Below are 26,262 nucleotides of genomic sequence, written 5' to 3' on the forward strand. Positions count from 1 at the left end.
ACTGGCCAGCTGCCAAAAATAAATAAAAATAAAAGTTACATATTCTGTTTATATTTTTCTGTGGTTTCCTTAAACTTAGAACCCATTACTTATTTTCACACACGTAACTTTGCCAGTATTCATGTCTTTTTCCCAAGCATGTTTTTATCTCCCTTTAGGCTATCTCTTCTACATCCTTCTCCTCTCTCATGTAGGAGGTTTGGTGGAGAAGAAGCTGGCAGTCATGCTTGATTTGCCATTTGGACCATAATTGGGTTGCTGGGACTGAGACTGGCTCCCAGTTTTGAGCTTCATCAGAACTACAGATCAATGTTTCCTGTTCCGAAGGAATAGAATTCTGGGGCATATGTAGGCATTAAGACATTTTCATAAAGCATTTATTACTCAAAGAACACTTTCAGGACTTATGGCCCTACCATAAAGTTTAATAAGCAAAAAACATATTGAAGTTGGGTTTTCTCCTTGTACTTTTTTTTTTAACTAGGCAAAGAACTTCATTAACCGTTTTTCCAATTTTATTCTCAGCCTTCTTCAGCTTTATTAGCTGCAAAGAATGAATTGTGTATGAGCAAAAACTGAAAAGAGCTGCAGTCCAAGGAGCTTTGGCTTAAAAATATTAGACATCCAGATTTTTATCAGATCCTTAAGCAAAACAATTTTAAAAAGCAGTTATAAAATAGCACCCTCCAGAAACCTCTTCAAGTTTTATCTTCTTCAGTTCAGCCAATTCAGTTTGCCTCATTCTTGGAAGCCTCATCAAAATTCTCCACAAGATCTGGAACTTCATCCTCCTCTTCCCCTGCAGTAGCAAAGTGGTGCTTTTCCATCCACAGATTGTTTGGGCAGAGCTACAGCCAGTCTCCTTAAGCTAGTCAGACTGTCTGCATTGAGCTGGTTTGAGCTGCTGGGTAGCATTTCTGTCAGCTACTTTGACTCATCGTGGCTTGTAATGGTGAAAGTGTTCACTGCCAGAGATGCCTGAACTTTAGGGTCATTAAAGTTAATCACTGTTCCTTGGTTTGTAAACGTATTCACTTCTTCAATACCAGTGATATTGTTTACCCCTAATTTCTTTAAGGAGAACTGAAGTTTTTTATCATCTGCTATAGCTGTTCTATGAATCACCTTCTTTCTGCAAAAAGTTCCTTTCCCACCGGTGCACATTTGTGCCTGCAGTTGGCAAATTTTTCTGGGTTCATTATAGTTTCTTTCTTCTTGTCGAAGTGGAAAAGGGTCCACACCCTTTTTTTCTTTTAAGCCATATGTAGACCCTTAAAATAAAAATCTACAGAGAGATTATTCAGCAATAGGAACCTGGAGTTCTAAATACATTTATATTATAAGTTAGATGGAATTTCCACTTACACAAGAGGAAACTGAAGCTGAGAGGGGTTCAGAGACTGCAGTAGAGCTAGGATTTTTCGTCTGGGACACCAATTGCAGTTTGTCCATATCATATCCGAACATCTTGACTCTGTTCAGCTTTCCAGTTCTGGAGTCAGCCCCTGGCCACCCTTGCATATTCTTATCTATCACCTGGATCTCTGGCTTTAGATTTGTTCTCTTATATCCACCCTCTACACACACTTGTCCTGCCATCCTATCTCAAATGCAAATCTGCCCTGCCTGGAGGAAACGACTTCTGGATTTACTCTCTGTTGTCCACCGCGGGTTGGTCCCTGTTTAATTCTTAATCCTTATTCTTAGAGCTCCCTGCCTTATACCTCATGAACCCAGCAGCACCAAACTTTTTGGAATCTTCCTTGCATTTAATGAATATGAGTGCCATTTATGTGTTAAGCAGCCTGCCAGGGGCTGACAACAGCTTTTTTAATGATCCAGATGGTGAAGATATTGGCCCTGGACAGGGATAGTGGCAGTAGATGTGAAGAGAAGTGAAAGATTCATCTGATAATGAGGAGATAGAATCAATAGGACTTGGTGAGAAAGATGGGCATTTTGGATGCCTCCTAGGTTCTGGCCTGGGCAGCTGGAATGATGGTAGTGATCTGAGAGTGCCAAACAAATATGAGAGTATTACACCAGAGAATACTTGGTAGGGAAACTTATGGTGTCAGAGATGTGTTAGAACCCTGGACTGTGTTCTGATGTTAACAAGCTGTGTAGCATTGGGCAGTCACTTTACCTCTGCCAGCCTTGATGTCTGTATCTGAAGTACATCAGATGACTTCAACTTTTGCCGCTTTAAGTAGAGAACACTTCCAATGTGATTGCATGCAAATTAACTGACTTCAGCTAGCCTCTTCTTTCTGTGCTGTATTTTCACCTATCCATTTCAGAGCCTGCTGTGTGCCACACACTGGGAACTAAAGCTAAATGAGAGTAGGTCTCAGTGAGCTTCCTGTTCTTGATGAGCTCCTGTTCAATCAAGGAGACAGGCAAATCAGTAATAGGTGCACTAGACCAAATAAGGTGCTGTGGTGGAAATATGTGTAGGGTTCAGGGGAGCTGCACAAGAAAGCTTTGTCAGTTCTGCTAGGTGCAAGGAGTGGGAAATGTGTCCAGGAAGAGCAGTGACCCTTGTTCTGAGTCTGGAATGAAGAACAGGCAGAAGTGGGTGGGAGCAGCATTCCAGGCCCAGCCTGCACCTAGTTCAGGAGGTGGGGGGAGTCAGGAGAAAGATGGACAGGACAAGCCCGTGCAGGGTCTTACAAGCCTTTTCAGGGAATTTGAACTTTGTTCTCAAGGCTTCAGGATGTAGGAGAAATAATATGGTTGGATTCATATTTATCCCTTTTTAATATATTAATGTTAGACAAACTAGACTTTAGGGCACAGAGTACTATTTGAAATAAAAGCAGTTATGTCCTGATAAATAGAGCTGTTTGTCAGGAAGATATAATAATCCTGAATCTATATATGCCTGATGACTAGTCTCAAAAGATAAAACACCTGATAACTAGTTTTGAAAGACAGAAAGCACCTGTACCAGCTAGCCCCCCAAACAAAAAAAGATATAAAGCAAAAATTAAGAAGGATAAAAAAACACACACAAAAGCATAAGATGAAAAAAGATAAGACCTCTCAAAAACTGATAGGTTAAGCAGTCAGAAAAATTAGCAAGTACATAGAGGAGTTGAACAAAATAATTCAGAAGGTTGATATAATGAGCTCTCACCCAAAAGTTATAGTGCTTTCAATTGCTTGAGGTCCATAGTGAGGAATACTTTTTATATCATGACCTTGTGAACACATACATGTATGTATATTGCAGAAACAAAAGTTTCATGAAATGACATTATTCCTTACACTGCAGCCTTTCTATTTTCTGTTCTATTTTATTGGTGTTAATGCTGATCTCATTATACAAAATTGATTTCATGACCCACTAATGGATTGACATCCTTTTTCTTGAAAACACCGAGTTTAAAAAAAAAACCACATACACCCTTTTTAAGCACACACAGAGCACTTACAAATTGGATGTGCAAATTCCCCTCCCATGCCAAGCCTCCAGCCCCTGTTACCCCTCTGTTCTTCCCTTGCTAAAACAAAGATGACTTTGACTCCTGTTTTTACTGAGTCAAGGCCATCTGATATGCTCATCTGCTTCTCTTTTCCTTTCTATATTTAGCCTTTTATCTTTTCTTCCAGACCTAGAAGAAAAAAATTGTATCTTCCTTGCTTTCCAAGGTTAAGTTTTACACCTGCCTTTTTTATTTCATCATCTCTACTTTCTTTTCCTCCTTCAGTATGGCCCCTCGTTCTTATCTCTAGGTATTTCTTCTTGACCATTCCATCATGAACTCAGTCTTAATGGGTTTAACAGATTCTCAACCTGTACATCAAAGATTATCAATGACTATTATTTTTAGTCGTTTGACTATAACACAGTCATCTTTACATTTTTTTCTAGTTTATCCATATGGAGCTTAAGACAGAGGGCAGTATTTACAAAGATAATGTCTAAAAGAGATTGTTTCTCCCAGCATGGCCAGGATGCAGAGCTGAGATAACAAGGAAATATATTGACCCAGAGACAAATTTAGGTAAAAGGTTTAAATCAAATTTTGAAAATATATTTATCAAAACTTTAGAAAATTTAAGTCACATGAACTTGAAAAGTATACTTATTTAATGAGTGTGCATTAATTGTAAGCCAATTTTTTTTTTTTTTGTCTTTTTCGCGACCGGCACTCAGCCAATGAGCGCACCGGCCATTCCTATATAGGATCCGAACCCGTGGCGGGAGCGTCGCTGCGCTCCCAGCGCCGCACTCTCCCGAGTGCACCACGGGCTCGGCCTTTTTTTTTTTTTTTTTTTTTTTTTGAATTGTAAGCCAATTTGGTACCTTGCAGACAACACAATTACACATACAGACATGAACATATAACATACAGCTTACACATGCATATATGCAGACATAAACAACTAGAACAAATGAGGATCTTACAGGTTTTGTTCAAGATGTCAAAAAAGCTCACCAGTAAAAAGGACAGACAGGTTTATATTGTGTTTTTTAAAAAGACATTGTGAGGCCTCACGCTGTTTTAAAGAAAGCAAGATAACGAATTTACATTTTAAAGCAAAGTATGCAAGCCTTTTCAAGAAGATGCAGAGAAAGTTTTCCTTTTTTAAAAAATGGCATAGAACTTTACCAGAGGATATTGTAAAAAAAATACGTAGAGCTTAGAAGAGAATTTAGAAGTCTGTTTAAGATAACCAGCTGGATACCAGAAAATTTGAGACCATCTAGTTAAACAGGTAGATTTTAGTTTAGTTTTGGTTTCTCAAATGAGTTATTGAGCTTAAGGGCTGAGCTATTGAAAGCTATTTGACTGTTGAAGTTTTTAAATTTACCTCAGGTTGATTTGGAGCTTGTCATTATTGTCATTAGTGGTGGTCTGATGTGTACCATCCCCAGTGAGATGGAATGAGGTGTGATGGAGAGGCATTGAGATTTTGGGATCAGATTTAATTCCTTGTCTGTTTTTGGGGTTCCAGATAAGGTTTAACAGCCTTAGCAGGAATCCAAAGTGGGCCTGTGGGTGAGAGAACAGACGCATACCCTCTCCCCTGTGTTAACAGTTTGACAGGTCTCAACCATTGTGGTCCCGTCAGCAGGTAGCGGAATAAAACCAAGGGTCTAGGTCTCTTTAGGAGGCATAAAGTGTCATTCTGTGGCCATTAATTTTTGGGAATTACAGTTTAAAAAATTTAGTGTGAACAGAGCTTTAAAGACCTGTTCATGAGAGGCCATTCCTATATCTATATTACTCCTCCTTTGTTTACTTATGTGAGATTTAAGAAGGCCATTAGCTCTTTCAATAATTGCCTGGCCAGTGGGGTTAAATGGGATTACTGTGACATGTTTAATGTTCCAGTTGTCACAGAATACTTGAAAGACTTTGGAGGTGTATTCTGGTCCATTATCTGTTTTAATTTGTTTTGGAATCCCCATGGCAGCAAAAGCAGAAAGACAATGTTTTTTAACATGTTTAGGAGTTTCTCCTGTTTGGGCAGTGGCATGAATAAGACCAGAGTAAGTATCAACAGTAACATGTAAATATTTAAGATGTCCAAAAGTGGAATAATGAGTGACTTTGATTTGCCAAATTTCATTACCTTTTATTCCTCGAGGATTAACTCCTCCAGGGAAATTAGATTTAGAAAACCTCTGACAATTGGGACAAGCACAAACAATATCTTGAGCTTGCTTGTAAGAGGTCTGATGCATGTTAGCCAAAACTTGTGAACCCTAATGAAAAAACTGATGAGAATCAATAGCTTTCTGTAAAACAGTATTATACATAACAAAGTGATCAGCAATATGGCCGTTTATCATTTCCAATTGATAAAGGGCCAGGAAGACCAGGATTAATAATATCAGGATCATACCCAGTAAGTACTTGACAAAGGTGTCTTCCCCTAGTGAGTAGCTGAATACATTATTCTAATTTTAGAGAAGGGTAGAACATTGTTCTACCCTTTTTTGTTGATGGGGTAAGAAAATCTGTTCAATGACTCCTATTTGAGGAAGAAATTGGCAAAGCAAACCTGTGAGACTGTGGGGTATTCAAAACAATGAAATGAATGACTTGAGATTTAACAATACATGCTAATTGTCTGGAATGTAAAAAGGATTCAATCTGTTTTAATTCTAATTTTGCTTCTTCAGATAAGTAATGAGTGGAGGACAGATCAGGGTCTCCCTTCAAGGTATTAAACAAATGTTGTAATCGATAATTTGGAACACCCATAGAAGGGCAGAGCCAGTTAATGTGGCCAAGTAATTTTTGTAAATCATTTAGAGTAACAGGCTCCTGAATATGGAAAGATACATTTTGTGGCCGTATATTTCTCTTAGTGATCAAAAAACCAAGGCATTTCCAAGGCTCCTTTTTTTGAATTTTATCTGGAGCTATTTGTAAACTGGCATTATTAACTAGTTTGATTAAATGTAAATAAACTTGTGATAGCAGTTCTGCATTGACATGAGCATTGTCAATTTGTCTAGTTATAGCATCTTGAAGACAATAAAATCTGTATAAGGCTCAGTGGGTCCCTGTCTAACAGTAGTAAAAGATTTAGTGGGAGTATTCCAGGGACTATGTGATGGCTCTAAATGTCCCATTTGTAACTGTTGTTTAACAAATAAAGTAGCTTGATTTAATTTCTCCCCTTTAAGAGGCCACTGCTCCACCCAAACCCAAGAACCAGGAGTCCATTGTAATTTGACTGGTGGGAGTGGGGCCATGGCCATCATGATAATTTTTTTTTTTTTTTTAAAGATGACCGGTAAGGGAATCTTAACCCTTGACTTGGTGTTGTCAGCACCACGCTCAGCCAGTGAGCGAACCGGCCATCCGTATATGGGATCCGAACCCGGGGCCTTGGTGTTATTAGCACCGCACTCTCCCGAGTGAGCCACGGGCCGGCCCCATCATGATAAATTTTGAAGGAGATGTCCCAATATAAATATCCCATTGAGCAGGGAGGTCTCGGCCCCGTAGGGTTTGAGGGAGATCTGGAACGAAAGGCATAATGGAGGCAGTTTGTCCCTCGGGGCCAGTACACAGCAAAGGATTTTTACTTTGATAAGGGATTTTGAACCTGCCTAATCCAGTAAGTGTAACTGGCAAAGAAGTTACTTCCACAATGGAGTCCAGTCCTTTTTAGCAATTATGGTAACATCAGCCCCCGAATCTGTAATTAATTTTTGTTCAACAGATAATGTCAACAGTGGCTGAGTCTTATCTAATCCTTGTGTCCAAAACGCATCAGGGGAAGCAAGAGGTTGAAGTTTACATTTTGTTTCAGGAATTTTGTTCTAAGCCTTTACGGCTGCTCTAGTTGTTTGGTCACGTAACATGTCCATGCTAATTTGAACCTCATTTTGTAAATTTTTGAGTGAAATAGCATGTAAGGCTTCCCGATATTCCTGTAGCCATACAGTATATTGAGCAGGAGTTAAAACAGTTTTTCCAAGTGTTTTCCAATCCCAAGGGATCATATTATATCCATTAGCAATTGATTCTAAGTATCCCTTAGTAAAAGTACTATGTAAGCCATTTTCTGTTATGCTTTTTTTAAATCTTTCAAACAAGGAGAAGGGGAGGTTTTCAGATCTTGACTGAGTCCCAGTTCTTACAACAGGAAAGACATGAGGAGCATCAACTCCCATGTTATGTCCTTCTTTAAGACAGGACTCCATCAAGGGAACAACTGAATTGTTTGCCTCCGAAGGTGGAGATGGGGGGAGAGGAGGAGGAGGAGGAGGCGAGGATTGTTTTTCATCCTCTTTAATGGCATAAACACGTTTTTTCCTTTTGTTAAATTCCTGAATAATTTTTAAAGCAATTTGACAAAATTTCCAAACCACTACAATCAATAATAATTTAGTTAGATGATGGTTAGTTACTTTATACCCTATTGCCTTAAGGAGACATAGAAGTAGTGAACTATATTGAACTTCCCTCTTAGACAGTAAACTACCCATAATTGCAAGGATAGAAAATTGAGAGAGTAAGAAAGCAAAACTTCCAGGTAAAGCCCTAGCTAGACACTGCAGCAGGCATGCAATTGCTTAATTGAAAGCCACTTCTGTGATCCCCTTTACCGGGGCGAGTCCCCCTTACCGGGATTTCCTTCTTGACGGGATGAGTAGATGTCCTCTTTCTTTTTCTGGGTGTCCTCTTTCTTTTCCTGGGCATCCTCTTTCTTTTCCCCCTTTTGTCAGGGCCTCCGTTTTATTGGGATGAGTGGCGGACATCCTCTTTCTTTTCCTTTCCAAGGCTTGGCAGGTTGGTCTCTGATCCATAGACCCAGAATTCATCACTTTGGGGTCACCATTTGTTGCTTTGCCTCCCACAATCTTTCACCCCTTATCCCCTGGGTGATGGAGCCGCCAAAGATTACTCAAAGGACATCTCTTCTGAGCAGTGAGAAGCCCCGAAAAGGGGTTAATCTCCTGGAACCCTCAAGAGAGAGGCATTCCTTCCATTTGGGAAATTAACCATGAATTGGAGTTCTCTTCCCACATTTATTCTCCAGACCAGGAAGTTACAGGAAGAGAACATAGGTGGAGTTTTTGCTAAGTATAGTTTAACAAGTTTAACAATAGAAACTGGTAACATTCAGTAAGACAAGCAAGGTGACATTCCATAATGCAATTTGCAACAAAAGCTTGATTTTAGCAAACATTCTCTTCTCATAGCAGTTTCCCAGTATCTTTACATATCAATCAGTAACCTGTCTGTCTTTGAGCCAGCAGCCTTGCTGTGTTACAATTCTTTATCTTACAACAGAGACTATAGCCTGTGGAAAATTTCCTGTCCTTTGTAAGGTTAATATTTGAAACTGCAAGGCTTTGGAAAGCCAGGCCCTGTGAAGTACGTTTGCTTTATGCATACTCCACATTCACCCACTGCCAATCCATTTGTAATGATCTTCCATGTCATTTCAAGCACAGACTTCTGCAGTAACCTAGCTGTTTTCCTACCTCTAGTCTCCACTTCCTTTCAGCTATCATTTTGTGAAACACTTGTTTCTGGTGCATACATATATATGTGTATGTGTCTACTAGGTCATGATGTAAAAAGTATTTCTTACAATGGACCTCAGACAACTGAAAACACTATTTAAGTTTTGGGTGAGGATTCATCATATCAACCTTGTGATATAATCCCTGGCTGTAATCTCGTTTTACTATGTCATTATCTGCCTGCCATAATCTCCTTTTATTCAAGTCTCTCCATAGTTGGCCTCTGTTTCCTTTTCCAGTCTTATCAATTCAGATCACTGCTGTACCCATTGATCTTTTGTTATTTAGATTGTTTGCTCTTTTATTTTCATTTCATCTTAACCTGATACAGTGGCTGGTTCCTTTCAAGTACTTGGTATGTGTTTCTCCAATGATCAAACAAATTTCAGAACAAATTTGGTACGTACTTTCCTCTGTGTTATTTTTCTTACAGCTTTCCTTATTCCCGAAATTCCACTTCTTTTATGTAGCTCTCCCTGACTACTTTAGCTCTCACTTGGGTAGCTGGAGCACTTTTCTTAGGTGGGAAATGTATCTATCCCTATATGGCAGATGTTGGGAGTTGGCCTGTCTGATACAGGGATTCTAGCTTACTATTTGGAAAGAAATCAGGGTATTTTTATTCCAGTGGGGTAATCTGTTATTTAAAATTTAACATATAAAATCAGTAAATATTTAATTGATATAGGTTTAAGAACAACTTTTTAAACCTAAAGGTAATGAGAATGGTAGATCTGTATAGAGATTAAAAACTGTGAAAATATTTGCAAACTTGCCAAAAAGTTGTAGTCCTTAATACAAAAAGAACTCCTAAGTCCGTAAGGAATATAAAGAAAAATTATTAGAAGATATGAAAAGAAAACCATAGTAGAAGAAATATAAATAGCCAATTTTATAATTAAATGTTTAATCTCACCAGCGATGGAAAGAAAATAAACATCATATTAAGCAATGGACACCATCACATTAGCAAAATTTAAAAAATTCTAAATGCTGGCAAGAGTTCTTTAAAACAAGCATTTTCTGGCAGAAATCTATCTTCGTATAACCTTTGTAGAAAGCAGTTTGGTAATATTTGAGAACTGTAGTGGATTGAATTATGTCCCCCCAAACTCCCTGAAGCTTGAATTGTGTCCCCCAAGTTTTATGTATTAAATGCTTGGCCCCCACGGTGACTCTTAAGGGGGCTGGAAATCCTATTGTGGTTGAAGGGCGGAGCCTTGAAGAGGTTATTGGATTGTAAGACTGTGCCATAGTGAATGAATTAAAAATGGTGGTCAGGGGTGTGGTTCTGAGGGCTTGAAAAGAAGAGAAGAGTCTCTCTCTCTCTCTGCTCTCTCTGCTTCCACCATCTTGCATTGTGAGACCCCTGGGTCACTGTTGCAACCACCGTCTGGACTTTGGACTTCCCAGCCTCAGAAACTGTAAGCGATAAATTTTGTTTTCTTTATAAATCACCCAGCTGCACGTATTTTGTTATAAGCAACAAAAACGGACTAATACAGGAACTTAAAATTTTTTTTTTCTTGTCTTTTTTGTGACCGGCACTCAGCCAGTGAGTGCACCCGCCATTCCTATATAGGATCCGAACCCACGGCGGGAGCGTTGCTGCGCTCCCAGCACCGCACTCTCCCGAGTGCGCCACGGGGTCGGCCCAGAACTTTAAATTTTTAATGTTTTTACCTATTAATTTCATTTCTAGGAATCTGTCCTAAAGCTATTAATTAGGGAAACAAATAAAATATTTGCATAATGTTCATCATTTATCACAGTGTTTTTATAATAGGGAAAAAATTAGAAATCACTTAAATGCCTAGTAGTGAGGAAGTACTTCCTTAAGTGGAAAATTATGCCACTGTGAAGTATAATTTTGGAGAATATTTTAAAGACATGAGACAATAGTCAGGAAATATTATAAGAAAATTAGTATACAATGTTGTATTTACAATATTACAATTTGGTATGCATACAAACATATGACCTGAAATGTAGCAAAATAATAATTTATCTCTGGGTTGTGTGGAGGAGCGAGACATTTTCCCCCCAATTTTATAGTGCTACTTTTATAATAATGCATGTTATTTAAAAATTACTGTCTTACTGATTACTTGCATTTGTAGTTTCTGAGAGAGGCGCCATAGCAGGACGGCTTAGAGCGCAGGCCATGTTCAGGCTTTCTGGGTGTAGCTCTGCCTTGGTTTGTTATATGACTAAGCCATGTTACTTCTCTAAGCATTGATTTTTCTCGTCTGTGAAATAGGACTCCTCTAATACCTAACTCACAGAGATGTCAAGATTAGAAATGATAGTGTATCTAACAGCCTTTTAAAAAAAATTCCTTATTTTATTTTAATTCTTGCAATAAAAACAAATAAGTCAACTTGTTTGCCTACCATTGAAAATATGAGTATTATAACAAAGACATTCAAAATACAATAGCCAAAACTCAAAGTGCATGCTGGAAAAAGCCTAAATTTCTGTGAACAGGGAAAAAGAAAAAACTTCCAATGAATTTGGACTATTAAGTGTAAAATTACCCTGTGAGCTACAGATTGAATATGTTTCACTAAAATAAAATTTTAAATGGTAATAATTAAAATGTGATTTTAATTTTCTGCTGAGAGATATATTGTTTTCATTCTTGTTAATCTTTTTCAGCTTTTGAACTACTGCAACTGTTAAATTTGTCACTATGTATATAACAGCCTTTTGCAACTTGGGTTCCACAAGAGAATTAAGCCTTGTTGTCTGTAGGCATCTGTTGTGTGTAATGAATTTGCTTCTCTCCTATGTGTCTAGAATGGTATCAGTTATGTGCCATCTCATTTATCATAAGGGATAAATGAGAAAACAGTCACCCAAATCATTGTTCTGTGGTTCAGATGAGGAACCCTGCTTGAGATGCCTGGCACACAGTAGACACCCAAATGTAAATGATTCCTATTGTTTTTTCCCTAGATGTCATATAAAAGAACAATGGCTTTCTGGATTTTTTTGCTTGATGTAAGCATCTTTGGGAAAAGGTATTTTCCAGAGTGTGATCCAGTAAGTAGGCAGCTTTATGGCTGTTTCTCAGGCCTTGTTTTCAGATCTGGGACTGGCTCTGTGCTATAGGACAGCAGGCAATTCCTCCCATTTGCCCTCTTGTAGCGTACCAGCCTCTTTCCTCCACTATAGGGCGCCAAGGTGCTGTTTCCTATCTAGACAGAGTTTCTGAACATCAGTTTTTTTCCCCATAACTGTCCTTATATCAGAATCCTTATTCAGGCCTCAGGTTTAATGCTTTCTCACAAATTGCTTTATGATTAAGTGTTCAGTTCTGGGTGTTCATAACTGTTTTTTGGGACATTGGTCATTTTTGATCATTGATCATACTGCTAAAGATACTGTTTTAATATGTTTTCTGGTGAATGTTTTCTCATAACTGCTTATTATTTTATTTTAGCTACTGATCTACTTCTTGCCTGGAATCCTGTTTGTTTGGGGTTGGTAGAAGGTGTTATTGGGAAAATTCAACTTCATTCAGGTATGTTTCTATTATCTCCTTAAACTTGTCAAATTTAATGAGGCATTCTCTGATGTTTCTTCTATGAAGATACATGTAGATTCTGTTATGGCTTTAAAAAATGCTTTTTATTGAAACATTGTACATATTTATGGTGTACACAGTTATATTTCAATATATGTATGCATTATGTGACCATCATTCAGAGTAATTAGCCTGTTCGTCATTGGAAAACTTAATCATTTCTTTGTGAGGTGCACATTTGATCTCATCTCTTCTAGTCATTTGGTTACATGCAGTAAATCATTATTGATTATAGATTTCTGCTTCAACTGTACACCAATAGGACTTATTTTTCCCTTCTTGCAGTACTTTTGTGCCCATTAATCAGCCTCTCACTATCCCTCCTCCCCTCTCCCCTTTCCTGCCTCTAGTAACCATAGTTGTTCTCTCTCCTTTTAACAGTTCATCTTGTTTTTTATGCATGTTTTTTGGGTTTTTTTGTGTTCTTTTTTTTAGCTTCCACATGAGTGAGAACATGCAGTATTTCTCTTTCTGTGCTTTACTTATTTCACTTCATATAATTTTCTCCAAGGTCATCCATGTTACTGTGAGTGGCAGAATTTCATACTTTTTTATGGCTGAGTAGTATTCCATTGTGTAGATGTGCCACATTTTCTTTCTCCAGTCACCTGTCAATGGACATTTAGATTGGTTCCATATCTTGGCTATTATGAACAGAGCTGCTATAAACAAGGAGATACAAGTATCCCTTCAGCAAGATGCTTTCCATTCTTTTGGATATATACCCAGTAGTGGGATTGCTGGGTCATATGGTAGTTCTGTCTGTGGTTGTTTGAGAAACCTCCATACTGTTTTCCATAATGGCTGTACTAATTTATTATTCCACCAACAAGGTATAGGAGTTCCCCCTTCTCTCCATCCTCGCCAGCATTTGTTATTTTCTGTCATTTTGATAAAAGCCATTCTAATTGGGGTGAGATGGTATCTCAGTGTGGGTTTTATTTTCATTTCCCTGATGGATAGTGAAGTTGAGCATTTTTTCATATACCTGTTGGCCATTTATATGTCTTCTTTTGAGAAATGTCTATTGAGCTCCCTTGCCCATTTTTTAATTGGATTATTTGTTTCTTTACTATTGAGTTGTTTGAGTTCATTGTGTATTCTGGAAATTAGCCCCTTGTTGGATGCATAGTTTGCAAATATTTTCTCCAAATTCTGTAGGTCTTCATTTTTTCAGTTGTTTCCTTTGTTGTGCAGAAGCTTTTTAGTTTGATAAAATTCATTTGTTTATTTTTACTTTTATTGCCTGTGCTTTTGAGGTTTCATTTGTAAAATCTTTGCCTAGTCCTGTGGAGTATACTAACATTTATGAAGCAAATGTATTTCATAGGGCCTAGCTTCCAAAGCCCTGTAGTTTCAGGTATAACCTAACTTTTAAAAATTACATATAGAAGTGTTAAGCTTGCAAAAGACAGGAAACTTTCCCCAGGCTAAAGTCTCTGTTGTAGGTAAAAAATTGTAACAGCAAAATTGGTGACTCAAGGACAGACGTCCTTGGTGTAGGTTAACCTAAATTTACTTGATTGTTATGTAAACGAGGAAATTGCTGTAGGAAAAGAGTATTTGCTAAGAACAAGCTTTTGTTGGTGGGTCGACTCAACCTTTTGCAAATTGCATAATGGAATGTCACTTTGTTATTTCACTGATGTTACCAGCCTCTAGTGTTAAACTATACTTAGCCATAACTCCACCTATGTTCCTTTTCTGTATCCTCCTGCCCTGAAAAAAAAATACTGGGAGAAGACGCCAGTCTGGTGTTATTCTTCCAAGGAGGAATGCCTCTCTCTTGAGGGTTCCTGGAAAATTAACCCCTTCAGGGCTTCTCACTGCTCAGAAGAAATGGGCTTTGAGTAATCCTTTGCATCTCTGTCACCCTGAGTGAGGCAAAGTGACAAATGTCCTGGAGTTTTACCCTGTGTTTTCTTCTAGAAATATTATATTATAGCTGCAGGTCTTATGTCTAAGCCTTTAATCCATTTTGAGTTGATTTTTGTATATGGTGAGAGATAAGGGTCTAGTTTCATTCTTCTATACATGGATGTACAGTTTTCCCAGCACCATTTATTGAAAAGGCTGTCCTTTCCACAATGTATGTTCTTGGCGCCTTTATCAAAGATCAATTGACTGTAAGTATGTGGGTTTATTTCTGGGCTTTCTATTCTGTTCTTCTGGTCCAAGTGTCTGTTTTTATGCCAGTACCATGCTGTTTTGGTTACTGTAGCTTTGTAGTATAACTTGAAGTCATGTAGTATAATGCCTCTGGCTTTACTCTTTTTGCTCAAGATTGCTTTGGCTATTCGAGGTCTTTTGTTGTTACGTATGAATGTTAGGATTGTTTTTCTATTTCTGTGAAGAATGTTATTGGTAACTTGATAGGGATTGCATTGAATCTGTAGATCACTATGAGTAATGTAGACATTTTTACAACATTAATTCTCCCAATCTATGAGCATGGGATGTCTTTTTTTTTTTTTGGTCCTCTTTAATTTCTTTCATCAGTGTTTTGTAGTTTTCATTACAGAGATCTTTCGCCTCCTTGTTTTTTTGGTAGCTATTGTGAATGGGATTGCTTTCTTGATTTCTTCTTGTGCTAGTTTGTTGTTGGTGTATAGAAATGCTAACTGACTTTTGTATATTGATTTTACATCCTGCAATTTTATTGAATTTGTTTATCAGCTCTAGGAGTTTTTTGGTGGAGCATTTAGGTTTTTCTATATATGAGATCATGTTATCTGCAAACAGGGACGATTTGACTTCCTCTTTTCCAGTTTGGATGCTCTTTATTCCTTTCTCTTGCCTAATTGCCCTGGCTAGAACTTCCAGTACTATGTTAATTAGCTGTAGTGAAAGTGGGCATCTTTGTCTTTTTCCTGTTTGTAGAGGAAAAGCTTTCAACATTTCCCCATTCAGGATGATATTAGCTGTGGGTTTGTCATATATGGCTTTTATTGTGTTGTTATTTTCCTACTATACCTAATTAGTTGAGAGTTTTTTATCATAAAGGGATTTGAATTTCATCAAATGCTTTTTCTGCATCTATTGAATTGATCATATATTTTTTGTCTTTCATTTTGATGTGATGTATTGTTTTACATATGTTGAACCATCCTTGCTTCCCTGGGATGAATCCCACTGCATATAATCTTTTTGATGTGCTGTTGGATTCTGTTTGCTAGTACTTTATTGAGAAATTTTATATCTAAGTTCATTAAGGATATTGGCCTTTAGTTCTTTTTTGTTGTTGTTGAATCTTTGTCTGGTTTTGGTATCAGGGTAATGCTGACCTGGTAAAAGGAGTTTGGGGGAATACCCTTTGCTTTGATTTTTTTTGGAATAGTTTGAAAAGAATTGGTATTAAATCTTTTAAAAGTTTGATAGAATTCAACATTGAAGCCATCTGGTCCTGGACTTTTCTTTGTTGGGAGACTGTTGATTATTGATTCAATCTCATAACTTGTTATTGGTCTGTTCAGGTTTTCTGTTTCTTCTTGGTTTAGTCTTGGTAGGGTATATGTGTCCAGAAATTTATCTGTTTCCTGTAGATTTTCCAATTTGTTTCATGTAGTTTTTTATAATAGTCTCTAATGATTCTTTGTGTTTCAGTGGAATCAGTTGTAACATCTCCTTTTTCATTTCTGATTTTTTATATTTGGTCTTTTCTTGGTTAGTCTGGCTAATGGTTTGTCAATTTTGTTAATCTTCTCAAAAAACAACTTTTTATTTCATTGATCTTTTGTATTTTTTGGGGGGCCCTATTTTATTTAGTTCTCTTCTGATCTTTATTATTTCTTCCCATCTACTAATTTTGGGGTTGGATTGTTCTTGCTTTTCTAGTTCCTTGAAGTGTAATTTTAGGTTGTTTATTTGGAATCTTTGAACTTTTTTGATGTAAGTATTTATTGCAATAAACTCCCTTTTATAGTACTGCTTTTGCAGTTTCCTATAGGTTTTGGTCTTTTGTGCTTGTATTTTCATTTGTTTCAAGAAATTTTTGATTTCCTGCTTTTTTTTTTCTTTACCCCATTGGTCATTTGGGAGCATGTTGTTTAATTTCCTTGTATTTGTGTAGTTTCCAAAGTTTTGTTTGTTGATTGATTTCTAGTTTTATTCCATTGTGGTCTGAAAAAATACTTGATATGATTTCAGTCTTTTTAAATTTGTGGAGATTTGGGCCGAGCCCGTGGCGCACTCGGGAGAGTGCGGCGCTGGGAGCGCGGCAACACTCCCGCCACGGGTTCGGATCCTATATAGGAATGGCCGGTGCACTCACTGGCTGAGTGCCGGTCACGAAAAAGACAAAAAAAAATAAAATAAATTTGTGGAGATTTGATTTGTGACCTAACAGGTGGTCTGTCCTGAAGAATGATCTGTGTGCTGATGAGAAGAGTGTATATTCTGGAGTTGCTGGATGAAATGTTCTATAAATGTCTGTCAAGTCCAGTTGGTCTAAAGTGCCATTTAAATCCAATATTTCTTTGTTAATTTTTTGTCTAGATGATCTGTCCAGTGCTGAAAGAGGTGTGTTATAGTGCCCAACTATTATTGTATTAGGGTCTTTCTCGCCCTTTAGATCTAGTAACATTTGCCTTATGTATCTAGGTGCTCTGATGTTGGGTACATATATATTTAAGACTATTAAATCTTCTTGCTGCATTGATCCTTTTATCATTATATAATGTCCTTCTTTGTCTCTTTTTATAGTCCTTAGTTTAAAATCTATTTTATCTATATAAGTATGGCAATTCCTGCTTGTTTTTGGTTTGCATTTGCATGGAATATCTTTTTCTATCCCTTTATTATTAGTCTATGTATGTCTTTTGGTGAAGTGAGTTTCTTGCAGGCAGCACATAGTTGGATCTAGTTTTTTAATCCATTCAGCCAGTCTATATCTTCTCAGGGGGAATTTAATCCATTTGCATTCAGGGTTGTTATTGAAAGGTATTGTCTTATTCCTGCCATTTTATTAATTTTTATGGTTTTATATATTTTTTTCCTTTCCCTTTTATCATTTGTCTTTGCTATTTGGTGGTATTTTGTAGTGATGAGATACATTTTCTTTCTCTTCCTCATTTGCATATCTGCTCTGCTAGTGATTTTAATTCTTTCTTGTGTAATCATGATGATAGTTCTTTCTCTTTTAATTTCAGATGTAGGGTTCCTTCAAGGATTTTTTGTGGGACTGGTTTTTTGGTGGTGAATTCCTGCAGTTTTTGTTTGTCTGGGAAAGATACTATCGCTCCTTTATTTCTGAAGGATATCTTTGCTGGCTATAACATTCTTGACTGACAGCTGTTTTCTTTCACACTTTGAATATATCATCCCACTATCTCCTGGCCTGTAATGTTTCTGTTGAGAAGTCTGCTGTTAGTCTGATGGATTCCCTTATAGGTGACTAGACACTTTTCTCTTACTATTTTTGGAATTCTATCTTTGTCTTTGACTTTTGACAATTTGACTATAATGTGTCTCATGGAGGATCTTTTTGGGTTGAATCTGCTTGGGCATCTTTGAGCTCCTTGGATCTGGGACACTGTATCTCTCCTTATACTTGGGAAGTATTTGGCTGTTATTTCATTAGATAGGCTTTCAGTGCCTTTCCTTTCTCTTCCCCTTCTGGTACACCCATAATATGGATGTTTGTACATTTAAGGTTGTCTGAAAGATCTCATAAGAATTGTTTTTCCTTTTTCTAGGTCCAATTGTTTTAATTCAAAAAGCCTGTCTTCTAGCTCAGAAATTCTGTCTTCTGTTTGTTTTAGCCTGTTGCTTAAGCTTGTGGTTGTATTTTTTATTTAATTGAATGAGTTCTTCAGTTCTATGATTTCTGCTTGGTTCTTTTTTATGGTTTCTCTTTCTTTAAATTTCTCATACCTGTCCGGGATTGTTTTTTTAACTTCATTGTGACACAGGTGGGAGTGTTGGCTGTAGACTGCTCCCCGCTGCCGTGCACCTTCTTGTCCCAGGAGTGCAGGGTCTGTCAAGTCTCCATGCCAGTCTTGGTTGGGTGCTTCCTCTGTCTTTTTATGTTGCTATCTCGAGTTTCTAGATCTTGGGGGGGGAGGGGGTTTCTCACTGTCTTGCTGGATTTTATCATTTTCTGCTAGACACTCAACTCCACAGGTGACTAATTATTGCTTGTTGCTTTGGACCCTCTTTGCATTAGAGGTGAGGGCTGGCCATCTGTAGTCAGCCATCTTTCTGGAAATTTACAAAAAAAAAAAAAAAAAGGAAACTGTTATGGCTTTGATTCTTGTCTTAATTTTGGGTCTGTTCAAAGTGGGTGTATTTCCATATAAGTTTAATGAAATAAAAAACTTTAGAAAAAAGGAGGCATATGTTATACTCCTTTCTTCCTTTTACTGAAAAAATACCTATCGAATGCCTATTGTGTATCAGGAGTTTTGCTATTTGATAAAACGTAATAGTGAGCAAAAACTGACCTGCTTCTCCCCTCATGGAGCTTACAGTTTAGGAGGAGGGACTGATATCAATGAGTAATCACTGAAATAAACATATGTAATTATTTGGAGGAAAGACAGATTATCAGTGAGTAATCGCTGGAATAAATGTGTGATTATTTGATAAATGTGGCAGGTGCTGTGAAGGATAGATACAGCAAGTGCATTGATTTTAAGAGAAGGGATAGTAGGAATAAACCTTGAGAGATAGGCAGGTGGCAGACCATGATTGGTCAGCTTTGGGTCAGCTGTCCCTTCCTGATACAGTCAGTCCTAGCCAGGGAAGACTGTGGGTCTCTTAATACTCAGTCCCTTTCAGTGACCCTTACCCAGGGCAGGCAAATTGATGGAAAGGCTAGGTCATTCACCAGGCTTTCTCTTGAAGGATAGGCACCTGTGTCCTGGGGTCAGAGAGAATGTTGTTGCTGGGACAATACAAAAGGTATTAAATAGGCAGGTCCCCAAAAGATAAGTGAAAAGGGACAAATAAAATATTTTAAGCATTGTTTTTAAATATATATTTCTCCCTTGGTGTCAGTTTTAATGAGTTATGAACTATAGGAGGCTTTGCCATTATTGCTATGTAATTGGGCGCATATCTATCTCTGTATTGTGCCGTTTTTATTCTTTTAAAATAAAAAAATAAAATATTGAGCATTTGGGAACTAGGTTGATGTTTGTATATTAGAAAGCACATATTGCCAGAGACAGTCTCATTTTCCTTTGCTAGGTTCTTTGGTTGTTTTTACAACATTTTATAAATTCAAAAGGCTATTTATCAGCCTTAGATATGCAGTCTATCTTGTTGTAAAATACACACATGTATCTACCACCCACATTAAGGAATGAAACATGACCCACATCTTTGGACCCCTCTCTGTGCCTTTCTCCAAGTGTACTCTGTTTCCTTTCCATTAAGAGAACTATTTGAATTTTGTAATTACCATTCCTTTAATTGTCATTAATGCTTTAATTACATATTTATTCGTAAACAATATGTTGCTAAGGTTTGTATTTGGGGGATTTTATATAAATGATATTAAGCTGTTTATGTTCTCTCACTTCTTTTTATTATTTATATTTTTGAGATTTATCAATGTTGATGTATGTAGTTGTATTTCTGTTTTCACTGTTGTGTGAATATGATTGTCCTTTCTCCTGTCATTGGGTAATTGTGTTGTTTCCTTTTTTTTTTTTTTTTTGCTATTAGAAATAATACTGCTGTGAGCATTGTTGTATATTCTGTCTTTGGTAGGTTTTTAAAAAGTCCTTCAACACAAGAGAAAAGCATTTAGTCATTGTGTAATCATGCTAAGTATTTTAATAATGCTCTCCTACCTGTCCACATTTACATACATATATTTTTAATTCATTTACATGCTGACAAGATAATTTCACAGCTGGATGTTCTGAACTAAAATTCATTTTCTATTATTTAAATGACGTGTATAAAACTTCAGAGTTATTTTTTTTTCAATTTCAGTCATGTCGTGAAGCAGTGAATAAATCATTGCAGTCAGAAGACCTGGATTCAAGCTCTATTTATTAGCTTCGCGATATAGGAGAAATTACTTAATATCTGTTTCATTTATCTGTTGTTATGTAACAAGCCATCCCAAAAGTAAATGGCTTAAAACAACTGTTGCATAATCTCTCATGATTCTGTGGGCTGACCAAGTGGCTCTTCTCTTGTTTGCTAGGATCATTCATGTGCCAGCATTCACCTGGGAGTTTGTCTGGGTTGCCTTAGTTTTCCTTCAAGTGGCCTTTTCTCTCCATCTATCTCATCTCCCAAGGCCTTTCCTTTGGTCCTGCTCTCTCTCCTTGATAGCCTGCACATCCTTTCAGGGTGGTGGCTGGGAGCCAGAAAGACAAGAACCAATGTGCAAGGGTCTCTACCTCTTAAGCTGCAAAACAGGAGGAAGAGTAACTGGGCTGTTTATTTCTGCAGGGGTTTTTTTGTTTTGTTTTGTTTTTGGCAGCTGGCTGGTAAGGGGATCTGAACACTTAACCTTATATTTCCGTATGGTATTGTGAATCACAAATGAGATCCTATACCTGAAGGTGCTTAGTAAATTATAAATCACTTTTATCAAGGCTCTTTTGGCTGCAAATACAAACCTATCAGCATATGCAAAAACAAACACATTTTTATGAGGAACCTAAGGGACCAAAACCAAGAAGTGGATGTTGTATAGGATTTGAGATTATTTTCTGGGGCAGGTGGTCTTGAACAACCACCTCTCCCTGTACATCTCCTTCCTTCCTTCTCTTTTTTTTTTGGCTTTCTCCATTTTTGTATGTGTTGGACAGAATTTCTGCTTTTAAAATGGCACCCTCAGCCCTCAAACCAACTAACATCTGACGTTCCCCATAATCACTGGAGACTGACCAGCAATAAAAATGGATTGAATAGTGAGTTTATTTCAGACTCCTAGGAAAGAGACTTATTGGTCAAGCTTGGGCCAAGGGCCTCCCCTGGTCACATTGTTCAGACATTCTCCAGATATCTACTCCCCTAGGTGGGAGGAGCAGTCAGACTACCCAAAAGGGGCAGTTGAACTTGGCAGACAACCCAAAAGTTGTCTCCTGTGTGCAGCATACAAATACAAGTTAATGGTTGATGAATTTGTGGTGCAGTGAAGGTATGGTCATCAGTGGTCAGCCCTTGTTTGTATGTACTTCCTCTCCTTGCATCACTTGCCGCCTTTGGCTCAAGAACAGTTGGTAGACACAGTGGGAAAACCTGTGATAATAGGATATATTGGAAGAGAGAGGTGGGGAATAGAGTGAACTCTAGAGATAAAGGAGAGAAGGGCAGGGAAAATCTCAATTTTTCACTATCCTAATCCTTTAAGCTTTTTTTTTTTTTCTTGTCGCGTCACTTTAAAGGTTTGGCTCTTAAGAATGGGGACAGGCGGGAAGCAAAGGGAAATCTCTGGGCCTTGCTGTTCTTCCGTTCCCTCCCAGCCCTCTCTATCCCATTTCACCCCCAGCTCCTTGCTCTGTGAGTATCCATCTTACTCTTCTGTTTTCTTCTCATCCTGTCCTTGGCATTCCTCATCCCTTCTTCTGCCGTTAAAGCTCTTGCTCTGGGTCAGATTGCTCGGAAGGGAGATGTACTGTTGGTGTGTATTAGAACTGAGTTAATCACTTGGGGGGCATTTTCCCATGGGAACATCTTAACTTTCGGGAGTAGAGGATGAGGGGAATAAAATTTCCGCACTTAAACTCTTTTTCACTCCTGTTTCCCTCCTACTTATTCTCGACATATTAATGCACGAATTTTTGTTCTTGCCTAGTGAGATGGGAACATAAATTTATTTGAACAGATGTCATTGACAGTCTTAACACGGCGTGGGTGAGCATGCTGCTGCTCCTAACTGTCACTGAACTCTGAGCTTTATGGAGTGTAGCAGGCTCTCATGACTTAGGAACTATGTTCGTTTGCTAGGGCTGCCGTAGCAAAATACCACAGGCTGGGTGGCTTAAACAACAGAATTCTATCCTTGTACATTTCCGTAGGTCAGAAGTTGGAGATCAAGGTGTCTGCAGGGTTGTTTCTTCTGCGGCCTCTCTCCCTGGCTTGTAGATGGCCACATTCCCCCTGCATCTTCACGTGGTCTTCCCTTTGTAACTGTGTATGTCTAAATTTCCTCATCTTATGATGACACCAGTCATACTGAATTAGAGCCCACTCTAATGAACTCATTTTAACTTAGTTACCTCTTTTAAGACCCTATCTCCAAATACAGTCACATTTCAAGGTACTGGGGGTTAGGATTTCAACATATAAATTTTGAGGGGACATAGTTCAGCTCATAACAGGAACCTCATGTCTGCTGAAATGCTTATTACAAAGCATGTCAAAGAGATTTCTCTCTAGTCCAATATCTCTGTTTCCTGCTTCTTATCCTTTATTTCATGATGTGATAGGCCATTTCCCAAATATCATTGACTAGGCACGCGCCCCAGATGTGGACTAATCCTGAAAGATCACACAACTGCCTTGGGTCAAGTTACTTCATCTAAGCCTCAGTTGCCATCTATATAAGACAAAGATGATATTACCTTCTTGATATAGTAATCATGAAGATTTAATAAAACTCACATAAGTAAGTTTTTGGGAATAGTAAACATTCAATATATGCTGACTATTGGTTTTTTTTTTCTTAAAGGTCCTTAGAGGTGACAGATGTCCTAGAGAATCAAGTTCTAGATACATAATTTTGGACAAATTTTAAACTTGGACTCTTCTTCTAATGTTAATATTTTCTGAAACTGTAGTAATATTAACAAGTTACTAAAAGACCACATCATGAGAATCTGTAAAAAGTAATGTTTTTAGTAGTCAAATATTAGTAGCACAGAAAGGACATTGTTGGGGGGTGGGGGGGAGGGAGAAGGGAGGGAGGTTTTGGTGATGGGGAGCATTAATCAGCTACAATGTATATCGACAAAATAAAATTAAAAAAAAAAAAAAGAAAAAAAATAATAATAAAGTAAAAGCCAAAAAAAAAAAACAAAAAAAAAAACTATTAGTAGCATTCGTGAAAGTTCTATTTTGTAATCCTCGTGCTCCTTTTAAAAAATAGATGTTGGGAGAATTTAAACTATTTTTTGATTGTGGTATCCTTTGCTGATAATTGCCTGCCCTTTTTGCAAGCTCTGCTAAAAAATTGTTCTATTAGTTCTGGTGCCTAAAAAATATCTGTTTAAAATCATTAGCCAGTTTTGGGGTTGGAAGGCTCTTCTCCAGATATTTGCAGGCAGGTGGACTTTCAGCCAGAGAGTAATATAGTCTACCTCTGAGAACTTGAATATGTCTGACTTTAGTTTGACCAGTTGAGATTTATTAACATGATGAACAGAAAGTAGGAGGGAGGCGTAATGTGCCAAATAGATGAAAGAAAAGTAAAGCTCTATGAAAAATAAATTTTTTATTTGGTGTAGTGTACTGTCCAGGAAGAAGTAAGAATGGTAGTCAAATTCTTTGTTTGTTTAAAGCCATTCAAATTTGGCAGTGGGGGGTTATATACCAACTTTAGTGATGCTAATGTTAGTAAGTTCTAATAACCCACTACCATCGATCAGACTAGCCTGATAGTTAAATTCTTATCACAATTGTAATTACACTTTAATTGTTTGTTTATTTTTTGGGGGCGGCTGGCCGTATGGGGATATGAACCCTACATGTTGATTTTCTGTTTTCTTCTTTTTTCTCTGTTCCTACTCTGGAGGATAAGTTCCAAGAAAATGGTCTGGAGCTGTTTCTGTTTTGCTCACTTGCTGTGTCCTTGTGTGCTGGCCCACAGCAGGGGCTATTCAAAAACATTCAGCAAGAACTTATTGAAACATATTTATGGAGTGCCTGCTGTGTGCCATGGCCTGCACTCAGTGCTGGGGGCCACAGGGTGAACAAAACTCATGACTTCCAGGAGCATAGATTTGAATCTGAGTGATAGACGTTAATTACCCGATCACACAGTTTTATCATTATAAACTTAAGCTTCTGAAGAAAAGTGTGGGATGATGTGGAGTTTATGATGGAGGGGCCCGATTGGCTGGGACTGGAGTTCCTGGATGGAAGGCTTCCCTGAGGAAGTGATGTATGAGTTGAGGCCTGAAAAATGAGTGCATGGGACATACTCATGGATGGGGCCAGGGGTATGTGTGGGGGTGTATGGTGGTGCGAGGAGAGATGGAGCTTGGCAGAGTAAGCAGCTGTGCCAAAGGCCCATATGATTTGTGTGTTTCTTTTATTTATTTTCTGTGTAACATCCGGGTGATAGCCATATCTTCACACAGACATCCATGAAGAGATTGCTTTAGGCTGCAGATTTTAAATGAATCACAAAAGCTCTTCAAGTTAAAATGTATTTTGAAGATTGAGAAGAGAATAAGCTCAATTAGGGTAAGAAGTATCTGAATATAAAAAGTGAAAAGATTCAATAGCAAAGGTATATATCCCACAATATATTCAGAAATAGTTTCAAGAGAAAATTGTCAGGAGTCTTGATTAGTTTGGCAATAGAGGCTCTCTGTTTAGTAATTAAAATTAAAATTGCTACTCATAGTACGGAACAATCACAGACAAAATTTACTCAACTAGATCTCATTCATTTAAATAGTACTCGCCATCTGCTGTTCCTCCACTTTTGAAGTGGTGAAGATGTCTTAATCATTAAGATGGTATAATGCATTATGCATACGATTTTAATCTTCTGTTCTCTATGGAGAATTTCTTGTTATGGCACTAATGAAGTATTTTATATATTTTAGTGATGAATGAATTGAGTGTCACTAGCATTGTTTTAGTACTTGCCTATAAATCCACTGGAAAACCCTGTTCCTCAAGGGCATTGGAGAGAAACAAAGAGAAGCCTGGCAGGGCCCCTGTGGAGCTCTCAGCCTCTGCCAGAAGCTTGGTTCCTGGGACAAGCCTTTTAGATACTGCTTCTGTTTAAAGATGAGTTTAATTGTGTGTATGCAGCTATACTGTGGGAGAAGTAGGTTGCTTTATGTAGGCATTGTGATGATATTTGCACAATTATAAATTTATTAAAATCGTTTTTTACTTACAGTGGGTGAATTTTATGGTATATAAATTACATCTCAATAAATCCATTAGAGACATATAAGTAAGAAGGTAGCTTTTGTTATAGCCTGTTGTCATTACTTCTGATTTTATATTAATTAAAGAAAACAAATTTACATTTTGGTAACTGCTATGGCTTGAATGTTTGTCCCCTCCAAAGCTCATGTTGAAACGCTCTCTCCATTATAACAGTATTAAGAGGGTATTTGAAATGTGGGGCCTTTAAAAGGTGATTGGATCATGAGAACTATGCCATCATGAATGGATGAATCCAGTCATGGATTAATGAGTTAATGGGTCATCATGGGAGTGGACTGGTGGCTTTATAAAGAGAGGAAGATAGCACATGAACACACTCTTGCCCCCTTACCGTGTGATACCCTGCGCTGAATTGAGACCCTGCAGAGAGTTCCCACCAAGAAGAAGGCCCTCACCAGAGGTGCGCCTTCCACCTTGGACTTTCCAGCCTCCAAAACTGTAAGAAATAAATTTCATTTCTTTATAAATTACCCAGTTTCAGGTATTCTGTTGTAAGTGACAGAAAACGGTCTGACAGTAACTTATAGGTGATTTTTTCACGTTCTGAAGTTTCTTTAGAATACTTTCCTCAAAG

General features: G+C 37.7%; 1 protein-coding gene and 1 pseudogene across 6 annotated transcripts in view; one reads left to right on the plus strand and one right to left on the minus strand.

Moving 5' to 3' along the window:
* The window catches only part of INPP5F (inositol polyphosphate-5-phosphatase F), a 98,224-nt gene that overhangs the window by 12,005 nt on the left and 59,957 nt on the right, over positions 1 to 26,262 (plus strand). For all 6 annotated transcript variants that reach the window (XM_063102051.1, XM_063102052.1, XM_063102053.1 and 3 more), the window contains exon 2: positions 12,450 to 12,530. In XM_063102051.1, the coding sequence (XP_062958121.1) occupies positions 12,450 to 12,530 (81 nt within the window). The remainder of the gene's footprint in view (positions 1 to 12,449; positions 12,531 to 26,262) is intronic.
* LOC134382432 (transcription factor BTF3-like) lies at positions 729 to 1,467 on the minus strand (annotated as a pseudogene).

Source organism: Cynocephalus volans, chromosome 7 (genome assembly GCF_027409185.1).
Source record: "Cynocephalus volans isolate mCynVol1 chromosome 7, mCynVol1.pri, whole genome shotgun sequence".
NCBI classification, from domain to species: Eukaryota; Metazoa; Chordata; class Mammalia; order Dermoptera; family Cynocephalidae; genus Cynocephalus; species Cynocephalus volans.